The sequence below is a fragment of the Rousettus aegyptiacus genome, unplaced genomic scaffold (assembly GCF_014176215.1).
Source record: "Rousettus aegyptiacus isolate mRouAeg1 unplaced genomic scaffold, mRouAeg1.p scaffold_m13_p_1, whole genome shotgun sequence".
Taxonomy (NCBI): Eukaryota; Metazoa; Chordata; class Mammalia; order Chiroptera; family Pteropodidae; genus Rousettus; species Rousettus aegyptiacus.
In genome coordinates, this window is record NW_023416284.1 from 10,437,072 (window position 1) to 10,454,239 (window position 17,168).

At 55.1% G+C, this 17,168-nt stretch overlaps 1 protein-coding gene across 1 annotated transcript in view; it reads left to right on the forward strand.

The window, feature by feature from the left end:
* The first annotated feature begins 278 nt into the window (after positions 1-278).
* The window catches only part of IGSF21 (immunoglobin superfamily member 21), a 227,148-nt gene continuing 210,258 nt past the window's right edge, over positions 279-17,168 (forward strand). The window contains exon 1 of the mRNA XM_016128301.2: positions 279-739. Within this exon, the coding sequence (XP_015983787.1) occupies positions 670-739 (70 nt within the window). The 5' untranslated portion in view covers positions 279-669. The remainder of the gene's footprint in view (positions 740-17,168) is intronic.

Sequence of the window (17,168 nt, forward strand, 5' to 3'; positions counted from 1 at the left end):
GCTGGGAGATGTTTCGGGAGCTAAGGGCAGCAATTGAGTTGTGAGGAGGGGAACTTGGGGAGGGGGAGGAGAGGGGAGTGGGAGACCTGGAGGAAGGGGAGGAGGCCCGGGAGGGGGGCGCCCTCCTTCTCCCTGCAATAAATCGGCTTAGCGGACGAGAACCGAACAGCCCAGAAAGGATTAAAGAAAAGTCTGTATAATACGGCGTAGAGCGCGGCGAGGGGAGGGCGGGGAGGGCGGGGGGCGGGGAGAGGGGGAGGGACGGAGGGAGGGCGAGGGGAGGGGGGCGCTCGCGCCGCCGGCAGAGGCGAGCGCGAGGCAGAGAGATCGCGATTCGGCTCCAAACTCCGTGGCTGCCGCGGATCCGACTCCCGAGCGCGGTGGGTGCCGTTCGCAGTCGGGGAGCCGGGAGCCAGCAGCCGCGGCGCGCGGGGAGGACGCCCCGAGTGCGAGGGTCGCGGCGCCCGGCAAAGCCCGAGCTGAGTCGAGCCGGGCGCCCGGGCGGCCCGGCCGCGGCGGCATGGGGGCGCCCCCGCGGCGCCCGGCGCTGTCCGCCACCGTCTCGGCCGGCGGCCGGAGGCAGGAGCGCGCCTGAGCCCATGGCGAGGGGACCTGCCGCCGCTGCCGCCTCCTGGATCGCCCAGCCACCACCGCCAGCTCCAGGGCACCATGCGAGCCGCCCCGAGCCTCCGCGGCTGCGTCTGCCTGCTGCTCGCCGCTCTCCTGGACCTGGCGCGCGGTGAGTGATCCCGCGCCGGGCGGGAGCCGGGGAGCAGGACGCGCGCGGGGGCGGGCCGCCGGGGAGGGGAGCGGACCCCGGGTCGCTCCGCAGACGCCCCGGGTCTGAGCACCCGCCTTGGCGTGGGGGCTTGCGGAGCTGGTCCTCTTGGCGAGGGAGGGAGGAGACGTCTCCTCTGGAGAGAGCGCTCTCGGTCTGTGCCAGTGTGTGTGTGCGTGTGTGCGTGTGTGTGTGTGTGTGTGTGTGTGTGTGTGTCTGTGCGCGCGCGCGCGTATGTACAAGCGTGTGGCTTTGTTGCATCTGTGTGTGAGGGTGTCCGGGAATGAGCCGTGTGAGGAGAGGCTACGGGAGCGTATTTGGAGATGTGAGTGTGTGTGATCGTGTACGAGTGAGCGAGTGTCTGGAGGGGTGTCGGAGAGTCTGTGTCAGTTCTACGGAGAAGGTGTGTGCGAGAAACAGTGTGAGCGAGCGTGTTTGCCGATGTGAGCGGGTGCCGGCCTCTCGGTGAGGGTGTGAAGTGTGTGAGCTCGTGTCATTGTATGTGTCAGCGTGTTAAAGGGTGAGCGGGTATGTGAGGGGTGGCGTTTCACGCGTGTCCCAAGTGTGCGGGTCTCTTGAGGGGTGTGCGACAGCAGATGATTGTATTTCGGGGGCGGGGGGAGCGCGCGTGCCTCGGAGAATGTGACACTTGGGCAGGAGTGTGCGTATCTGGGCTGTGTGGGGGTGCAGGCGCGTGGGGGTTCTGTCGCTTCGTGGGCCGGGAGTGTGTGTGTTTGAGATGGGGCGCATGGTTCTAGTGTGGGGGGAGGTATGGACACGTGTGTGTGTGTGTGTGTGTGTGTGTGTGTGTGTAGGGGGGAGCTGAGAAGGTGTGAGCAGCGGCATGTGTGCGTCCCGCATGGACTTGGACCCCTATAGGCTGAATCAGCTGGAAGGAGGATGAACCCAAGCGGGGTCCCCAAAGCGAGCGATCCCTGGCTCCGCAGCGAAAGGTCCCGGGTTCGCGGCGGCCCGGGTGCCTCCGGCCCGGCGCCTCCAGCTGGTGGGTCTTAAATGCTGCGGGAGCCGAACCTGGTCGCTCCTGCACCTTTTGGTCAGTGAGCCTACGTACGAACCCAGCGGGTGGGGTGGGGGGCGGTAGGCAAGGCCGGGGGGCGGGACCCGCGAAGAACCGCAGGCAGCGAGACCGGAGGGGTCTGCGCTTTTGAGTCTCCCCTAAGCCCAGCGCCAAACCTGGGTACCCCAAACCAGCCGACCTGAAGTAACAGCCTGGTTCCATTGCGGAGAAGGAAAGGGACACGGGCTGCCAAAAAAGTAGCCATTGTGACCAGTAGGATCCCAGCGCCTAACCCAACTGGGTGATGGAGGTGTAGGGGGAGATCGACTTGTATGCCTTGCCCCCAACGCGAGGTGCCTAAACAGGCTCCGAGAGCGCCTGCCTGGAGGGTGTGCCCCCTAAAATAACCCCACCCCCTTCTACCCCGAGGTCCTTGGAGAGCGCTGGGTCTGCGGATGGGAGAAGCTGCAGAACTTGGTTGAGCCTGAATGGCGGTCCTGCGGGCGGAAAGGGAGAGGTTGGTGTGCCCCAGAGGCATGCAAGCTCTGTACTTTGTCTCCCTATCCTTGGAGCAAGAGAGACTTTTCAAAGTGGATCAAAATCTTCCCCGAGTTTGGGGTGAGGGCTCCCTCCCTCGGATGCCTCTTGAGGGAAAGGTTACACCGGGAGGCGAGGCGGGGTGGTCCCGGTTCCAGCGCTACCCAGGGAGCGCGGGCTTTGTTGAAAGGCACTGGAGCCCTCACCTGGACATTGCAGGGAGCGGGGGTTGGGGGTTGGAGGCAGGAGGAGAGCACCCCTTTGCCCCGGAATGCGCAAAACAGAGAGAGAGACGCGGCAGGAGAGGGATGGCGGCGAATGGTGGGAAAGGCTTTGGTGGGAAACCCGCTCCGTCAGGACCCCGCCCTGCGAGCTCTCCCCGGAACCCGCGAGCAGCGCTCATGGGTCTACGGAGCTGTGGAAAGCTGACCCGGCGTCCCGGAGCCCCAGCTCCCCTCGCGCGCCTCTGCAGGCTGCGGGAGGCGGGGGGCTGGGGCGCCGGGGGCGAGCGCACGGGCCGGGGAGCCGGTGTGGCCTCCGAACTCCGCTGCTCAGGGTGAAGGAAGAGCTCTGAGCTGGATTGCTGACCTGAAACTTCTCGAGCCAGGGGCGCGGGCGGGGGACCAGGGCCACCAGGGAGCCGTCTCTCCGCAGAGAAGTGTGCACGAGGGTGGGGTCGCTCCTTTCCCTTTCCAAGTCTGCGCCCTAGAGGGGGCGGGGATACAAGAAGGGTCCAGGAGAGATGCAAGAGGCCGGCTTGCCCGAGGAGGGCGCCCTTCCTGGATGCACCCGAGAGCTGTGCACCTGGAGGTTGGCTCTGCCTGGCCACCTGCCAAAGGCTGTCTCTGAGGACGAGAGGGGTAGATCTAGAGCAAGCATTTAGAAACCTGCCCGCCCAATGGTGGGCGATGGCGGTCACTTCTAGGGAGAGGCGTGGCCAGTACGCCCTGGCCTGTGCTGCCCGTTCCTGTCGCAGAGCAAAGGGGCTTAACTTTGGGGAGGCGGGTCTATGAGTTGGGAGAAAGGAGTCCGCTGCACACATCACTGGCCTGGACTGAACTCCTGCCCCTGGGTCTCCACTCGTGAATATCTGACTCTCCCGAGGAGAAACTCACATTTCTCTTTCTCCCGGATCGTGCAGGAGCGCCTAAATGGCGTTTCCAACGCCTCAGGCCCGTGCAGCGGGCCTGGGTACTTCTGGGAAGGAAGTCCTGCATTGGGGCCTGTACAGTGGCCAGGGAGCGAGGGGGTACTGGGGAAAAGAAGGGTTCTGGGATTTGCCTCGTTCAGCCTGGGGAAATTGGCCGCAAAGGGTAGCAGTGGGCGAGCAGGGCCAGTTAGGTGGGGCCAAAGGCCGCATCCAAAGGCCCGCTACTTCTTTCTCTCTTCGCAGCCACTTGTCGGCAGGTGGGTTGGATGGGGGTGGCTGGCTTGGCCGGGCTGAGGGGACTGTGCGCGCTGGTGTGACGACTTTATATTTAAACCTCCCTCCCTCCCCCCAACTCACGCTCCCGGGTCGCGGGTTCAGGCGCCGCAGGGCTCCCTGACTGTTAAGGCGCGTGCCCTGTGCGGACTGCTCCGCCCCTGCTCCCCCAGCCGCCCTGTGCCTAGCCTGACCTCACCCTCAGTCATAAACTCCACCCCCTTCCTACCCCAGAGGCAAATTGGAGTTTTTCCTGAGAGGTTGTACTAGGTTTTTCTTTTTAAATGCAGAGTATGTTAGTGTTGGAAGCGACCTCCGAGATCCCTTACTTCAGTGGCTCTGAAACTCATATATATTTTTTAAGCAGAGCCCTCTTAGAAATCATCTTCCCCTCCTCCCCCCCTTCAAATCCTAATGCCTTAGGCAAAACGATAGACACAAAACCGTGGTCCATGTGGTGATGAGAACCCGCGAGGAACGATCCTTCCACGCGTCTCTAACAATCAAAGATCGCTCCTCTCCTATATCACAGCGGGGGTTTTTGTTTTTTTTCAATAGCCACGATTATATGGATCCGCCACAATGTGTCCAACACGCGCCAGCTGCATCACAGTCCTCATGCACGATGAGCAATGTGTTTAAGCTCCCTTTTTTACAGATTAGGAAAGTGAGGCTCCGAGTTTTAAGACTTATTAAAGACAGGACTCCCGGCTCCTTCCAGCTCCCACCTGGACCAGCCCCCATGCCCTTCCAGTGATCCCTCTCAGGCTGCAGAGAATTCTGTGGGCGGGGCATGGGCGTAGAGGGGGGCAAGGTACCAGTGATGCCTTAGATTGGTCTGGCTACCCTGACTTTTCAGAATATCAGAACACTTGAACCAGACTATGGTTTGGGGGAGTTACGGGGGCAAGGAGGAGTTTAAGTGACTTGCTCAGGTGTCTGGATAAACAGTCTGTGACTTCAAGGGCAGAGGCCAGACAAAGAACTGAACAAAGAGGAGGCTTAGTTCTATTAACTGGGTTTCCTCGGATCCATGTAGGTGTCGAACCTGGCTTAGCACTCTGCCCACCTTTGCTGCATCCCCAAGCCCCTTGAAATTCACTTACTCATGCACCCAACACGTGTTTACTGTATACTGACTGTGTGCCAGGCATGATGCTGAGCATTGGGACCATGGCCCTGAAGGCAGTGGGGGAAACCCTGCCTTTATGGTGTTTACGGCTTCGTGGAAAATTGATTCTTCACTTACAGGGAGGAAGGGGCTCTACCTCCAGCTGGAACTGAGCTCTTAATATATGTCAAGTTTCGTGCCAGATACTTTGCTGTTCTTATATCCTTTAATCCTTACAACTACCCTGAGAGGTAAAATTAGCCTTATTTTGCAGATGAGGAAACTGAAGCTCAGAAAGGGTAAGTGACTTGTCCAAGGCCACCCAGACAGTAAGCGGCAAGCCAAGATTTAGGCACAGGGCTGCCTGACCCCCCTCTGCGCTCTGCGGTCTCCTGGTGATGATACCCCTCAGGCCCTTCCTCGTCTCCAGGCACGCGGACAGTTGCAGTGTATCCATTCCCCTGTCTGGATGTTTCACTCCTTCCTGGACCCGAATTGGGAGAGAATTATTCATTGCGTTCATCTGCACAGATGGGAGGGGAGTGTCTCAAAAGCCCTCGTCATCATCAAGAGAGTGAACGGGCATCTGTTGTGGGCAGGGCACATCTGAAAAGAGAAAGACCGAAGGCCGTGACCCTCCTCCCAGCAGGGTGAGGGTTTGGGCATATTCCTGAAAAGATGGATGACAATCCAGGTGGAAATCTGTCGATTCCTGCTAGATGCCAAGTGAATGATGTCCCCTCCAGGAAGCTCTCGGGGGAAGAATGATTACTTGGGGTATTAAGAGGATGCTTCCGAGAAGAGGGAGAAATTTAGACCTTGAAGTAAGGGGAAGATATTTATAAGCCTAATGGTGGGATGGGGCGGGGCGGCGGCAGGGGAGGGGGGGAGAGAGGGGGTATGGGGAGGGGAGTGGGAGCGGGGGTTGGGGGGGATATGCCAGGGAGGGAAACCCATGTGAGCAAAGAGCTGAAGGCAGGACTGCACAATGGGAACAGCTCGACTCAAGACTGACCCCTGAGAATCTAGTCGAGGCCTGGGAGAAAGAAGGGTGTGATATTATGGATAGCTACCATGTGTCGTGCACCTATGAAGTACTCTTCATGCGTTCAATGCTCCCTGCTGTCCAAACGGGTGTTACATCCCCAATTCTCAGCCAAAGACGCTGATCCGCCCTCCCATGGTCACGCAGAGCGGAGACCCCTGTCTCTAAGCCCCACAGACTCAGCCTGCCTCAGAGGTCTCTGACCTTCGCTTCACCTTCTTCACCTCCTCCCCTACTTCTACCCTTTCTTGGCTCAGAGAACAGACACCTGCCCTCAGCCAGCACAGCCCGACTCCCCATAAACTTCCTCCAAGTCTCTACTTGCTGGCTTCTCACCCTCCACAGCTTCCCTGGCCCCTGCTGACTCAGATGCTCCCTATGTGTGCTGGGGGTAGCACTTTAATCAATGCTTTGTTAAAACGATCCCCCCTCTAGGGATGGAAATGGTCATGGGATTGTTTCCCGACTGAACAAAGAGCTCTTGCAGGCAGGATCCCTGTACCCCCAGCCCTGGTATGGTTTCAGGATGTGTTTACTGAATGAATTGAATGAATGTATGAATGAATGAATGAATAAATAAATGAATGAATGAAGTCTCCCCTGGTCCTGAGATTCAGTGCAGACAACACGCATGGATCTGTTTCCTAAGCCTGCTCAGTGACCCCTGGAAGTCCTTTCTGGTGTGAGAGTGTGTCTATTGTCCAGCTCTGCCCACCATGACTCACATCGCCATCTGGGGGTGAGCCAACAGCAGAAGCTGGTGGGGTAACCAACGGCTTCCTCTGCCCTCGGTGGTGGGGAAGGGGTGGTCCCCGATAAGTGATACGTGGGCATTTGGGGAAGAAAAGAAGGAAGTTAGGAAGGAAGGAAGGAAGTTAGGAAGGAAGGAAGGAAGGAAGTTAGGAAGGAAGGAATTAGGAAGGAAGGAAGTTAGGAAGGAAGGAGGGAAGGAAGGAAGGAAATTAGGAAGGAATAGGAAGGAAGGAAGTTAGGAAGGAAGGAGGGAAGGAAGGAAGGAAATTAGGAAGGAAGGAAGGAAGTTAGGAAGGAAGGAAGAAGGGAAGGAAGGAAGGAGGGAAGTTAGGAAGGAAGGAAGGAAGGAAGGAAGGAGGGAAGGAAGGAAGTTAGGAAGGAAGTTAGGAAGGAAGGAAGGAAGTTAGGAAGGAAGGAAGGAAGTTAGGAAGGAAGGAAGTTAGGAAGGAAGTTAGGAAGGGGAGGGAAGGAAGGAAGGAAGGAAGGAAGGAAGGAAGGAAGGAAGGAAGGAAGGAAGGGGGAGGGAAGACATGCACCGAGCAGTTCCTGTGTGCCCAAACCCGTACCACACAATGTCATATTAGACTCTCCCAGGAACTCCCATTTGGGAGATAATAGTCTCCTCACTTTACAGATGAGGAATGAGGCTTTGAGAGATGCTGTGATTCGCCTAAGGTTTCACTGCTGGTGAGGGGCAGAGCTGCATCCGCACCCAGGCATTAATCCGCACATCTCTTCCTCACTCTGAGTTGATCCTGTTTGGTAGCTTGAAATTGACCCAGGGTGGGAATGTTCACACCCGGGAATAAACAAACACCACTGATCTGGACTCCTCCCACTCCAGGACTGGTTGTTAAACATTTACCAGCACACCGCTGGGCACACCGTCCTCTCTCAATCATTGTCTGGTAGAAGAGCTGCCAGGTGTTAAGCACTTTGGTTTTCATCGGAACTGGATTTAAATCCCAGCATGGCCACTCGTTAGCAGAGTATACCTGGGCGAGTCACTACCTCTCCGAGTCATGGTTTCTTTGTCTTCTGAAAATGGAAGGTGTCCTGGGGATAAATGAAAGCACCTGGCATGTCACTGACCCTTAGTCGTCAGCCTTTCCCTTCCTCCCAATCCCCAGGACGGGGTCAGCTGGCCATAGAGTCTCTCTGAGAGGTGGAGTGGCCTCACACTTCCTTCTCTCTCCCCTGGAGGCTGTCTTTGGGGATAAATCAGTGGATCCAGTGACTTCCATTAATTGAGCAGCTGCCCCAGAATTGTTCTGGACTGAAAGAGAACACCCCTCTCCCCCACCCCCCTTCCAAGCAGTTTCTGGTTGTTGGCAATCCCACACACAGACAAACTCATTTGTGAACAATAAAAGATCATGCGCAATAAACGGCCAATACAAAGACACCAAGAATAAATCCTTGGGGTTTAAAGGGAGTGGCCCAGGAAGGCTCTGAGGGATTCAAACTATCTTGACAGGGAAGGAGGGGTCCCAGCTGGGAAACAGCCCACGTGAAGGCTTGGAGAAGGGAAGCAGACGGCTGTCTGCATAAGTGAGGGCTGGGAGGCAGTGAGGCAGCTGACCTCACCTGAGCACAGGTGTTCTTGAGAAGCTGGGAATGAAGTTGGCATTGTTGCCAGAGGCCTGCGTGCCAGGGCAAGGGGTCTGAATTTGAGCCGGGGGCTATGGGAAGCGGTGGAAGAGAGATTAATTTGGCTTTTCTGGGCCACCTGAAGCTGGAAACTCTTTGGAATCTCCTTTGGGTTATAAATGATTGCTTTGGGGTTACCCAAGCAGACAATGGCCTCCAGGAAGAAATGCCATCATTTGGAGACTGCCCACATCTCTCAGATTGTCCGGACCTGGCAAAGAGGGAAACCCAGCCTCCTGCCCAGGCACCGCCAAGGTTGAACAGCCTGGAATAGGGCTGCTCCAGCCAGATCATGTACCTTGGGGCTGAACCAGGCGTGATGGGAGGAGGGGATCTCCTGGGCAGAGGCATGGGCCATGGAGGCTGAGTAGGGTTCAGATTCCCATCCCCAGCACTTATCCAGCCCCCAGTAACCCCTTCACTGCTTTCAACCTTGGTTTCTCCCACTGAGTACGCAGCTGTCATGGTGGCCTCGTGGGGTGGAGGCTGCTGGTAGGGTGAGTCGCATGATCGAGGGGTCCACATGCACCGTGCCTAGCACATAGTGGGTGTGTGCCTAGCACATAGTGGGTGTGTGCCTAGCACATAGTGGGTGTGTGCCTTGCACATAGTGGGTGTGTGAAAAATGGCTGCTGCTGTTATAATAATGGTTAGCTCCCTACCATGTGGTGGAAAGTCCCACACGTGCCGTGGAAGAGATGTTTACAAGCCCCAATGCCCCAAGGAGTGGGTATGTTGTAAATTTCCCACATGGAGCTCGAAACGAGTCTTCAGGCTTGGAATTACAGAGTATAAGGGCCAAAAGGGAGCTGAGAGGTGATCTGCACTAGCTCCTTCTCCCCATTTTAAAGCTGAGAAAACCGAGGCCAGAGAGAGGAGTGACTCTTCTGCCCGCACACACGCTTTACATGATGTGGGGAACAGGCCTTCCCTTTGAGGTCCTGGGGCCCATCACGGGGCCCATCAGCCAGACCACCACCCAAAAGACCTTGCGTCGGGGAGCATCAGCGTCCCCCGTACTTGGGTGGGGATCTTGGCGGCACTCCAGCGGGGAGCGACCCCCGCCCCCCCCCCCCAGCCTCATAAATCACAGGAGCAGCTCGGGAGTCGCCGGGGAGAGAAGCAGCTGAGCCATTGGGTTTTTTTTTTTTGTTCCTTTGCCAAGCTGTTCCCTTTGCCCTTTTGTTTCTCTCTCTGCAGAGGCACTCTGAGCTCCTCCGAAGGGGTTGTTTGTCACCAATCATTGGAGCCTCCATTGTCTCCCCAGCGCCTTCTCTTCCTCCCCTCTCCTGAAGTCTGCCCCAGAGGAAGGCGTCCATCATGGGTGGGCAGCCCTGGCATCACGCAGGGCTGGTTGGGGGGGGCAACGCAGGGCTCAGCGGCACTGGCAGAACGAAGACAGCCAGAGGGTGGGCGGCATCCGCATCTGGAGCTGGTGCTCACTGCCCGGGCGCAGGTTTTTGTCAAGTGGGTATTCACATTATACAATAACCCAAGGCCAGGTGCCTGGCTCCACAGAAGCGGGTGATAAGTTGCTAATTGTCACCGGGCACCCGATGTCCCCAGACGGACGTAGAGAGTGAGGTGGCAGGGTTGGTGATAGCAGCCACATCACAAAGACTTCTTTGTTTGCTCGGGCAGCAGAGAAATGGGCTGGAGCTCAGCTTGGAGGGGAAGAAGCATCATTGGATGGCAAATTCCTAAGTCCGGTCACAGACTGAGGGGCCTGGCGGGTGGAAAAAGCCAAGCCCCAGAGAGGAGGGATACCGGTTACCTGATGGGGAAGGGTTAGTGGTTCCCAGGACAATGTGAGCTGCAGAGAGAACAATTTCTTATTGTAAGAAGTAGTGTGGTTCCTTCCTTCCTTCCTTCCTTCCTTCCCTCCTTCCTTCCCTCCTTCCTTCCCTCCTTCCTTCCCTCCCTCCTTCCTTCCTTCCTTCCTTCCTTCCTTCCTTCCTTCCTTCCTTCCTTCCTTCCCTCCTTCCCTCCTTCCTTCCTTCTCTGACGCATTCATTGGTGCAGCATATATGAATCAATGTCTCCTGGGGGGTGGGGGGGTCAGGCATTGTTCTAGAAATCCCAAGGAAAATGAGTAGGCAAGTCCTCCCTCTCGGGGGGCTTACGGTGCAGGGCTCTGCTGTTCTATACATGGCCATGTGTGACAACTGACATTTAGACATTTATATTAAGACTTAACATGGTGGCTCCGCTTTTGTTTAGCTGAATTAAACAACACTTAGTTCTTCGGTCCCGTAGGCCACATTTCAAGTGCTTGATAGCCACCCGTGGCTGCGGCTCCTTTGCTGGACAGCACAGAGTAGATAGGACACTTCCACCACTGCAGAAAGTTCTATTGGCCAGCACAGGCCCGGGGCAATGATCCTGGCTCAGTGGGGCCTGCCCATTGGCAATAAATAATAAGGAATCGTTTATTGTTCATCCTGTCCTTCTCGTTGTGCCAAGGAAAAAGCCTCAGGCTGATGCTCTCCCATCTTTAACAGCACCCTCTATCACTTGCTAATCTCTTTTCAACAATAAATAAATAAATAAAAAATCTATAGGTCTGGGGCAACAAGGCTTAATTGAGCCAGAGGGAGCAAGACTTTTAATAACAGTGTTGTGTTTCCATTCTAATTCTTTTTCAGTCTCCCTCTGTTTAAGGCAAGTGAGACCGGTTTGCCATTTGGGGGCAGTGATTTAAATTCTCTCTGTCTCTTTTTAAAAGGGCTTATTTAAGTAAAAAACGAGTCGCGTGTAGGAGAAATGTAAGTACACGGTGGAGCAGGTGGCTCCCAGACATGGCTGATCCGTGAAGGTAGCGGGTGTGGACGTCTACTGTTGAGAAATCCCAGTTCTCCTGATGGAACCCCCACAGGTTTTGGTGGCAGATGGTGTAGGGTTTGTGTGTCGGCATCACTGTTTGTAAGCTCTGTGACTTCGGGACAAGTTACTTCACTCCATGGTATTCAGGAAACACTCAGCTCAACTGGGGAGTCCGAGGAGGGCTTATTAAGGGGGCTATTTGCATGGGGTCTAGGAAAGGCAGCAGGGGGTGGTACAGCCCCTTGGGGTTAGGAACAGAGGGGAGCTATTAACACCTCGAGACTTTCCGAAAGAGGGCTCCCTGACAGGACCGTGGCTCTGGGGAGAGGGATGCAACCAACTCTTGGGAGCTGGCAGGATCCTGGAGGGAGAAACACCCCAACTTCACCCTTCTTCTGCCGTTGAGTCTCTTGCTGGCGCCATCCATTGACCAAACCCACTCGGAAGCCCATACAGGTGGAGAGGGGAGGAGAATGAGCTGGGGAGCAAACAACGGAGATCTCATGCCATCCTGCTAAGCCTCAGTTTCCCTATCTATAAAGTGGGGATAGTGCTACCTACCTGAGGGTTGTGGTGACGGTGAAATGAGGCAATTGTGTGGTGCTAATAATTGGCCGCTATTTATAGTAATAACAATAACAGCCATAACATGCCTACCCTTGTGCCCAGTCGTGTGCTAGATGCTAGATTTCCTGAGCCAAAAAGGAGCATGAGTGTGGGGCTTTAGGAAGATAGGGCTGGCTTCCCAGGGGCACGATGCTGTTCACAGAGAGGAAACGCCTGCACTCGCCACTGCTGGTGCTGGCCATTGCAGTGCGTCATCTCTGCTCTAGACTCTTCCATGTCTCTGTACCTCCCCCGTCCCCTGGCCCAGCTCACTGATTGATGTCTCCACCCTAGGGCACACCTATTTGTCATTCCCCAGTCTATTTTCCACCCTATTTCCCACAGAGAGGTTCTTTCTCCTTTAGATCCATTTAGGTCATCTTTCCTGCCATCCCCCCTGGCTCTAACCATGTGCAGCCTGGGCCACATCAGTCATGAATGGGCTCAGAGCTCCCTCCTTCGACGTGGGGAGGCAGGTGGTCTCCACGCCTCGGCTGCGCTGAGCAGAGGACGCTGCTTCCACTCTTACAGGTGTGGGAGAAGGGAGGAGTAAGCGAGTCCTTGGGACCTCTAGATCGTTACCCTTCACCTGCAATCTGAACGTACCACTGCTGCTTTTAGAGGGAGCGTCTCAGTGGGGAGTAGCTGGAATTCAGGGAGTAGCTGCCTTCTTAGTGGGGGTAACTGTTTCTTAGGCAAACTTCCACCAACAGCTCCCTCAGCTCCCAGCTTCTTAGTTGGCTGAGGTGCCTTTCCATATTTCCCCTCTATTTTCCTTTGTCCCGTCTTTTTTTCCCCCATCTACTTTGACTTGTTCAAATTGACTTTGATGGGGACTAATTTTGCCAGTTGAAATTCATGAGACACACAGTCTGTGCTTTGCTGGAATTGCCATGACATATACTCGTGGCAATTTCTTCCCTGACTCATTCTCTGAAGTGCTCCAGGCAAGACAGCGCCCCTGCCCCTCGCCAGCATGCCATCTGTCGGCTGCCACCTTCTTTTACTTGCCCCGACTGATGCAGGTAGGTCTCAGCCCTGCCTACTGCTTGGTGGCTGTGTGACCCCTTGTGTGTGTGGGGGGGGGGGGAGGGGGAGATTGATTGCTCACTGGGGATAAATATTCCTTAGGAAAAACTCCACCAACAGTCCCCATGGTTCTCAGTCTCCAAGTTGGCCAAGGTGACATTCCTTTGTTCAGCCCCCTGTCCATCTACCTGGCTGTTCAAACTGACTTTGAGGAGGACTCATTTCCCAGCTGGATTTGGAGCCGTGTCCAGGAAGCCGGTCCTCCCTCTGTGCTGGCTGCAGGGGCCTCCATCAGGGCACGGGGAAGCCACCTCTGGCTCCGTGGGTGGGACCTGGGTCTCAGGAGAAGCTTTTGTCATCCAGGAGTCTCGTGTCCCCGGGCAGTGGGAGTGCTGGCCTCTGGTCGGCCAGCCCTGAACCACCCTCTGGGCGCACCACCCAGACTGCCAAACTTTAATCGCCCTCATCACGGCTTTTGTCTGTCTACATCCCATCCGCATGATTTACATTACGATTTCTAAAACTCAGATTTAATTGATTTCAAATTAAAGTGATTCCTCCTTTTTTGATTTGTGTCGTGCAAAGGTATACTCTATAGGTTTGTTACACTGAATATATTTTTTTCTTAACTCATATTAAAATAAACATCTAACTATTTGAATTTTTAAAAAAGGTTCACCATACCACCTAGCATCATCCCGTGAGCCACAGTAGGAAACACCGGTCTGATAGAAAGAGCATCACCCTCAGAGTTAGGAGCCCCAGGATCGGACTTCGACTTCCCCATTAATTTACCTTGTGGCTGGCTCACTCCCCCCACCCCACTTCTCACCTTAGCCTTTGCTCCAGAGCATGAAGGGATGAGTTTGGATCATCCCATTCTAAGGTTCTTTGATGGGTAATGGGATTAAGAAGGAGAGTCCCATCTATGTCCAAAATATTTCCTTTAAGACACATTTCATATCCCTAGATTCCCACCGCTGGGATAAAGGGGCCAGCTCCAGGGGACTTTGCCAAAGAGCAGCTATGTCACTGATGAGGGACACTCCAATAGCCAGTCATTTCCTTGGAGTACAGACGTGGCATCATTTCAGCTCCATTCAGCAGCCACTTACCGAGCACCTGCTCCGAGCCGCCCCTGTGCCGGGGCTAACACTGCAGGATAAAGGCCTGGTGGCTGTCCTCAAGGGGTTCACAGTCTCCTGGGGAAGAAATGCAGGCAAACAAATAAGTTATGGTATAATATTAGAAATTCTACAACTGAAATAGCTACCAAGTCCTTTAGGGAAGGCGGAGGAGGAAATAACTAATCTGCCTGAGGTGCTGGGGAAACTTAATATATCACTAGAAGGGGTGACACATGCCTGGGTCTTGAAGGATGCATAGGAGTTTGCCAGGCTAAGAAAGGAATGAAGGCATTTTAGGAGGAGGTAACAGCAAGGACAAAGACTCGCAGGCTGGGAAGGGCCTGGGGGAGTGTGGGAGGCAGGCGTGGAGGGTGTGTGTTGCCGGAAAGAAGGAGCGAGGCTGGAGGTGGCACAGGGGACGGAGCAAATACATTTGCTGGAGGCGAGTTAGTCTTGCAATTAGATAGAGTTCCCAGGTGTAGACCCCCCGGGCCCACTGCACCCCCAGCAGCCTAGACCCTGCTGGCCCCACGCTAGGAAGCAAGAGACCCACTGAAAACACCCCTGGGGCCATCGGCCCCTTGCAGATGGGGGAAAATGCCGTGGGTGTGGGGGTAGGGACAGGACTTCAAGCTGGAAGCAGTGATTCATTTTAATCCAGACTGATCTCATTAAAATATGTCCCCTCTTATTAACTCAGACCCTGTAGCTGGGACAGCCACCTGGTTAAAATGTGGCTTCTTTTGCTGTGTGGTTCCTGGACTTGAGGTCAAACGACATGTGTGACCACATCCAGGCTCTCCGCCTGGGCCTCCTGAACTTCATCTGCAAACTGATAACAGAAGTGAACGTTTATTGAACGCTTACTGCATGTGCACAGGTGCGGTGGTTGGCTCCCACTTGTATTAACTACCCATTTTACCACCTTCACAACCACCCAAGAGGCATGTGCTGCTAGTATCCCCATTTTACAGCAGAAGAAAACTGAAACAGAGAGGTTAAGCCACTTGCTCAGGGTCACACAGCTAGTAAGTAGCTGTGCTGAGTTTTGAACCCGGGACGTCTCACATTTTAACTGCTTCCTTTGCCAGAGATCCCTCTGACTTGACCTTTTGTAAATTCTGGACCTCTCTGGACCTTCTATCCTGATCCTATGTGGCTCTCTGGGGTTCGGGGGGTCCAGTAGCAGCTGGAGCTGCTGTAGAAGGCCACACGCCTGACCGCTTTCCGCCTCGGCAGTCACTGGTGGTAGCTGAGCTCTGTTTTGTTGTCTCTGGCCTCATTATTATTATTTCTTTCCAGCATGCTGCTAAAAGCTTCCCGCAGAGAGCACGCAACCCAGCTCTTTAAAATTTAAAGGACTTTACTTAAACAATGCTATTTTCCCTGGAAAGGAGACAGAAGAGGCATATGCGACGGTTATATTTAGTGCAGTGTGTGGGGCTGAGCAGATGAGTGTGGGGTTCGGTGGGAGTGGAGGTGACCGGGGAGGGTCTGCAGCTGGTCTCCTTCCCTGTCCTCCCCCGGAAGGTGTGGCCTCGGAGGAAACTTATTGTGCACAATGTCCTGGGAGGAGGAGGGTAGATGCCACCTCAAGGCGACCACTGAGGAGACATAAGACCGGCCCATCCTTTTGGCACGCGGGGCCTCGACACTGAAGACGTGATACTTGTAGCTGCCCCAGGGTCTTTGCACATGCTGGTCCTGCTGCTGGAACCCACCTCCTTCTCAAGACTAAGTCCTGTTCCTCACTCAGGTCTCACCTTAGACATCGCTCCCCTCCTTCATTCAACAGATACTTTCCTTTCGCCTACTATGTTCGTAGAACTCTGGGACACAAAGGTCCTTTGTGACTCATCTTCGTGCCCCCTGTGGCTGGCACAGGTCCTGGTGCAGAGCAGGCATCAGTGTTTATGGGACTAATAAAAGCCTATGCAGAAGCTGTGGGATCCGGAGGAAGGATACGGTCGCCTTCCTTGGAGATGCGTACCGAAAACATCGTGAACTCCAAATGGGCCGATTATGCCTGGTGGAGCCACACATTCCAGGAAGAAAGGGAGGATTCATTCCTTCCTTCTTTCGACCATGCATCTGTCTGTCCATCCATCTGCCCCAACCATCCTTGTCCATCCATTCATCCATCCTACAAATTGGACATCGGTTACGCTCCGGGTAGTGTGCTAGGCCTTGGAGATACAGTGGCGAGTAGAAGAAGACAAAGCCTGCCTTCCCGGAGCTTCCCTTCCGCAGGCCATGGCTAAGCAGATGGCATGCATGGACATCCGATATCAGGTGAGAAATGATAACGGCCACGAAGAAGAAGGAGGAGGCCCGGTGAGAGTGATGGCAAAGCGTAGAGGTGCGGGGTCCGGGAGGGGCCCTGTGTACTGAACATCTACCATGGTCTGGGCCTTGGGGAGGCCCGGGGCTGCGAGCGAGTCGGCGTGGATAATCACTGACTGCAGTGAACATTAGGACGGAGGGAGCCAGGATATGTTTGGTGGTGACCAGGAGAGTTGCGCCATCAGGGGGCCCTCCAATGAGGCCCTGGAACATGAGCGGGGCCTCAAAAGAGAAAAGGGTTTAAAGAGAATTTGGCGGGCCTGTGGTTCTCAAACTGTGTTCCTCGGAACCCAGTTTCCCCCGTGGAGGCACCCCTGGCACCACTTGGAAAGTCGGCATGTGGATCAAGGTGATGGCTGAGGGGGCCCTTTGTCCCCAGTTAAGCCAAGAGCCCTGCTTTGCCTCTTTTACAGACTGGGCTTCTCCTTGAGCTTTACTTTGGACGTTGGGTCCCGTAGTCCAGAAAGGAATTTAAAAATGAGTGGATCGAACGGTGGGGAGGGCATCTTCCCATCAGGGCTGGAGGAGGTTCTGAAGCTTTTCTGTTTACGTCCAACCCTCCTTTCACTTTATGTGTGGGGAAACCGAGGCACAGAGGGGCCAGTGACTTGACCCACGTCACCAGCAGGAGAACTCATATCTGGGACAAGGGCCTCTGATTTCTACCTCTCTTCAGGCCAGAAGGCGGGACTGTGAGGAAGCCTACCCTGACCTTGGACGGGAGGTTTAGGGGCTGCTGTCCTCAACCTTGTGCCTGTCCCAGTCCCAAATCAGCTGTAGGGCACCCCTACAAACCCTTCTCCTTTGCCAGCTCAATTGATCTGCCCCAACTCATGGGACCCTGGAATTAGATGAAATATTTTATGATCCCATGCTTCGTTATGTTTTATTAAAAGCGCCTGTGCTGGCTTCCACTGGCTCATCT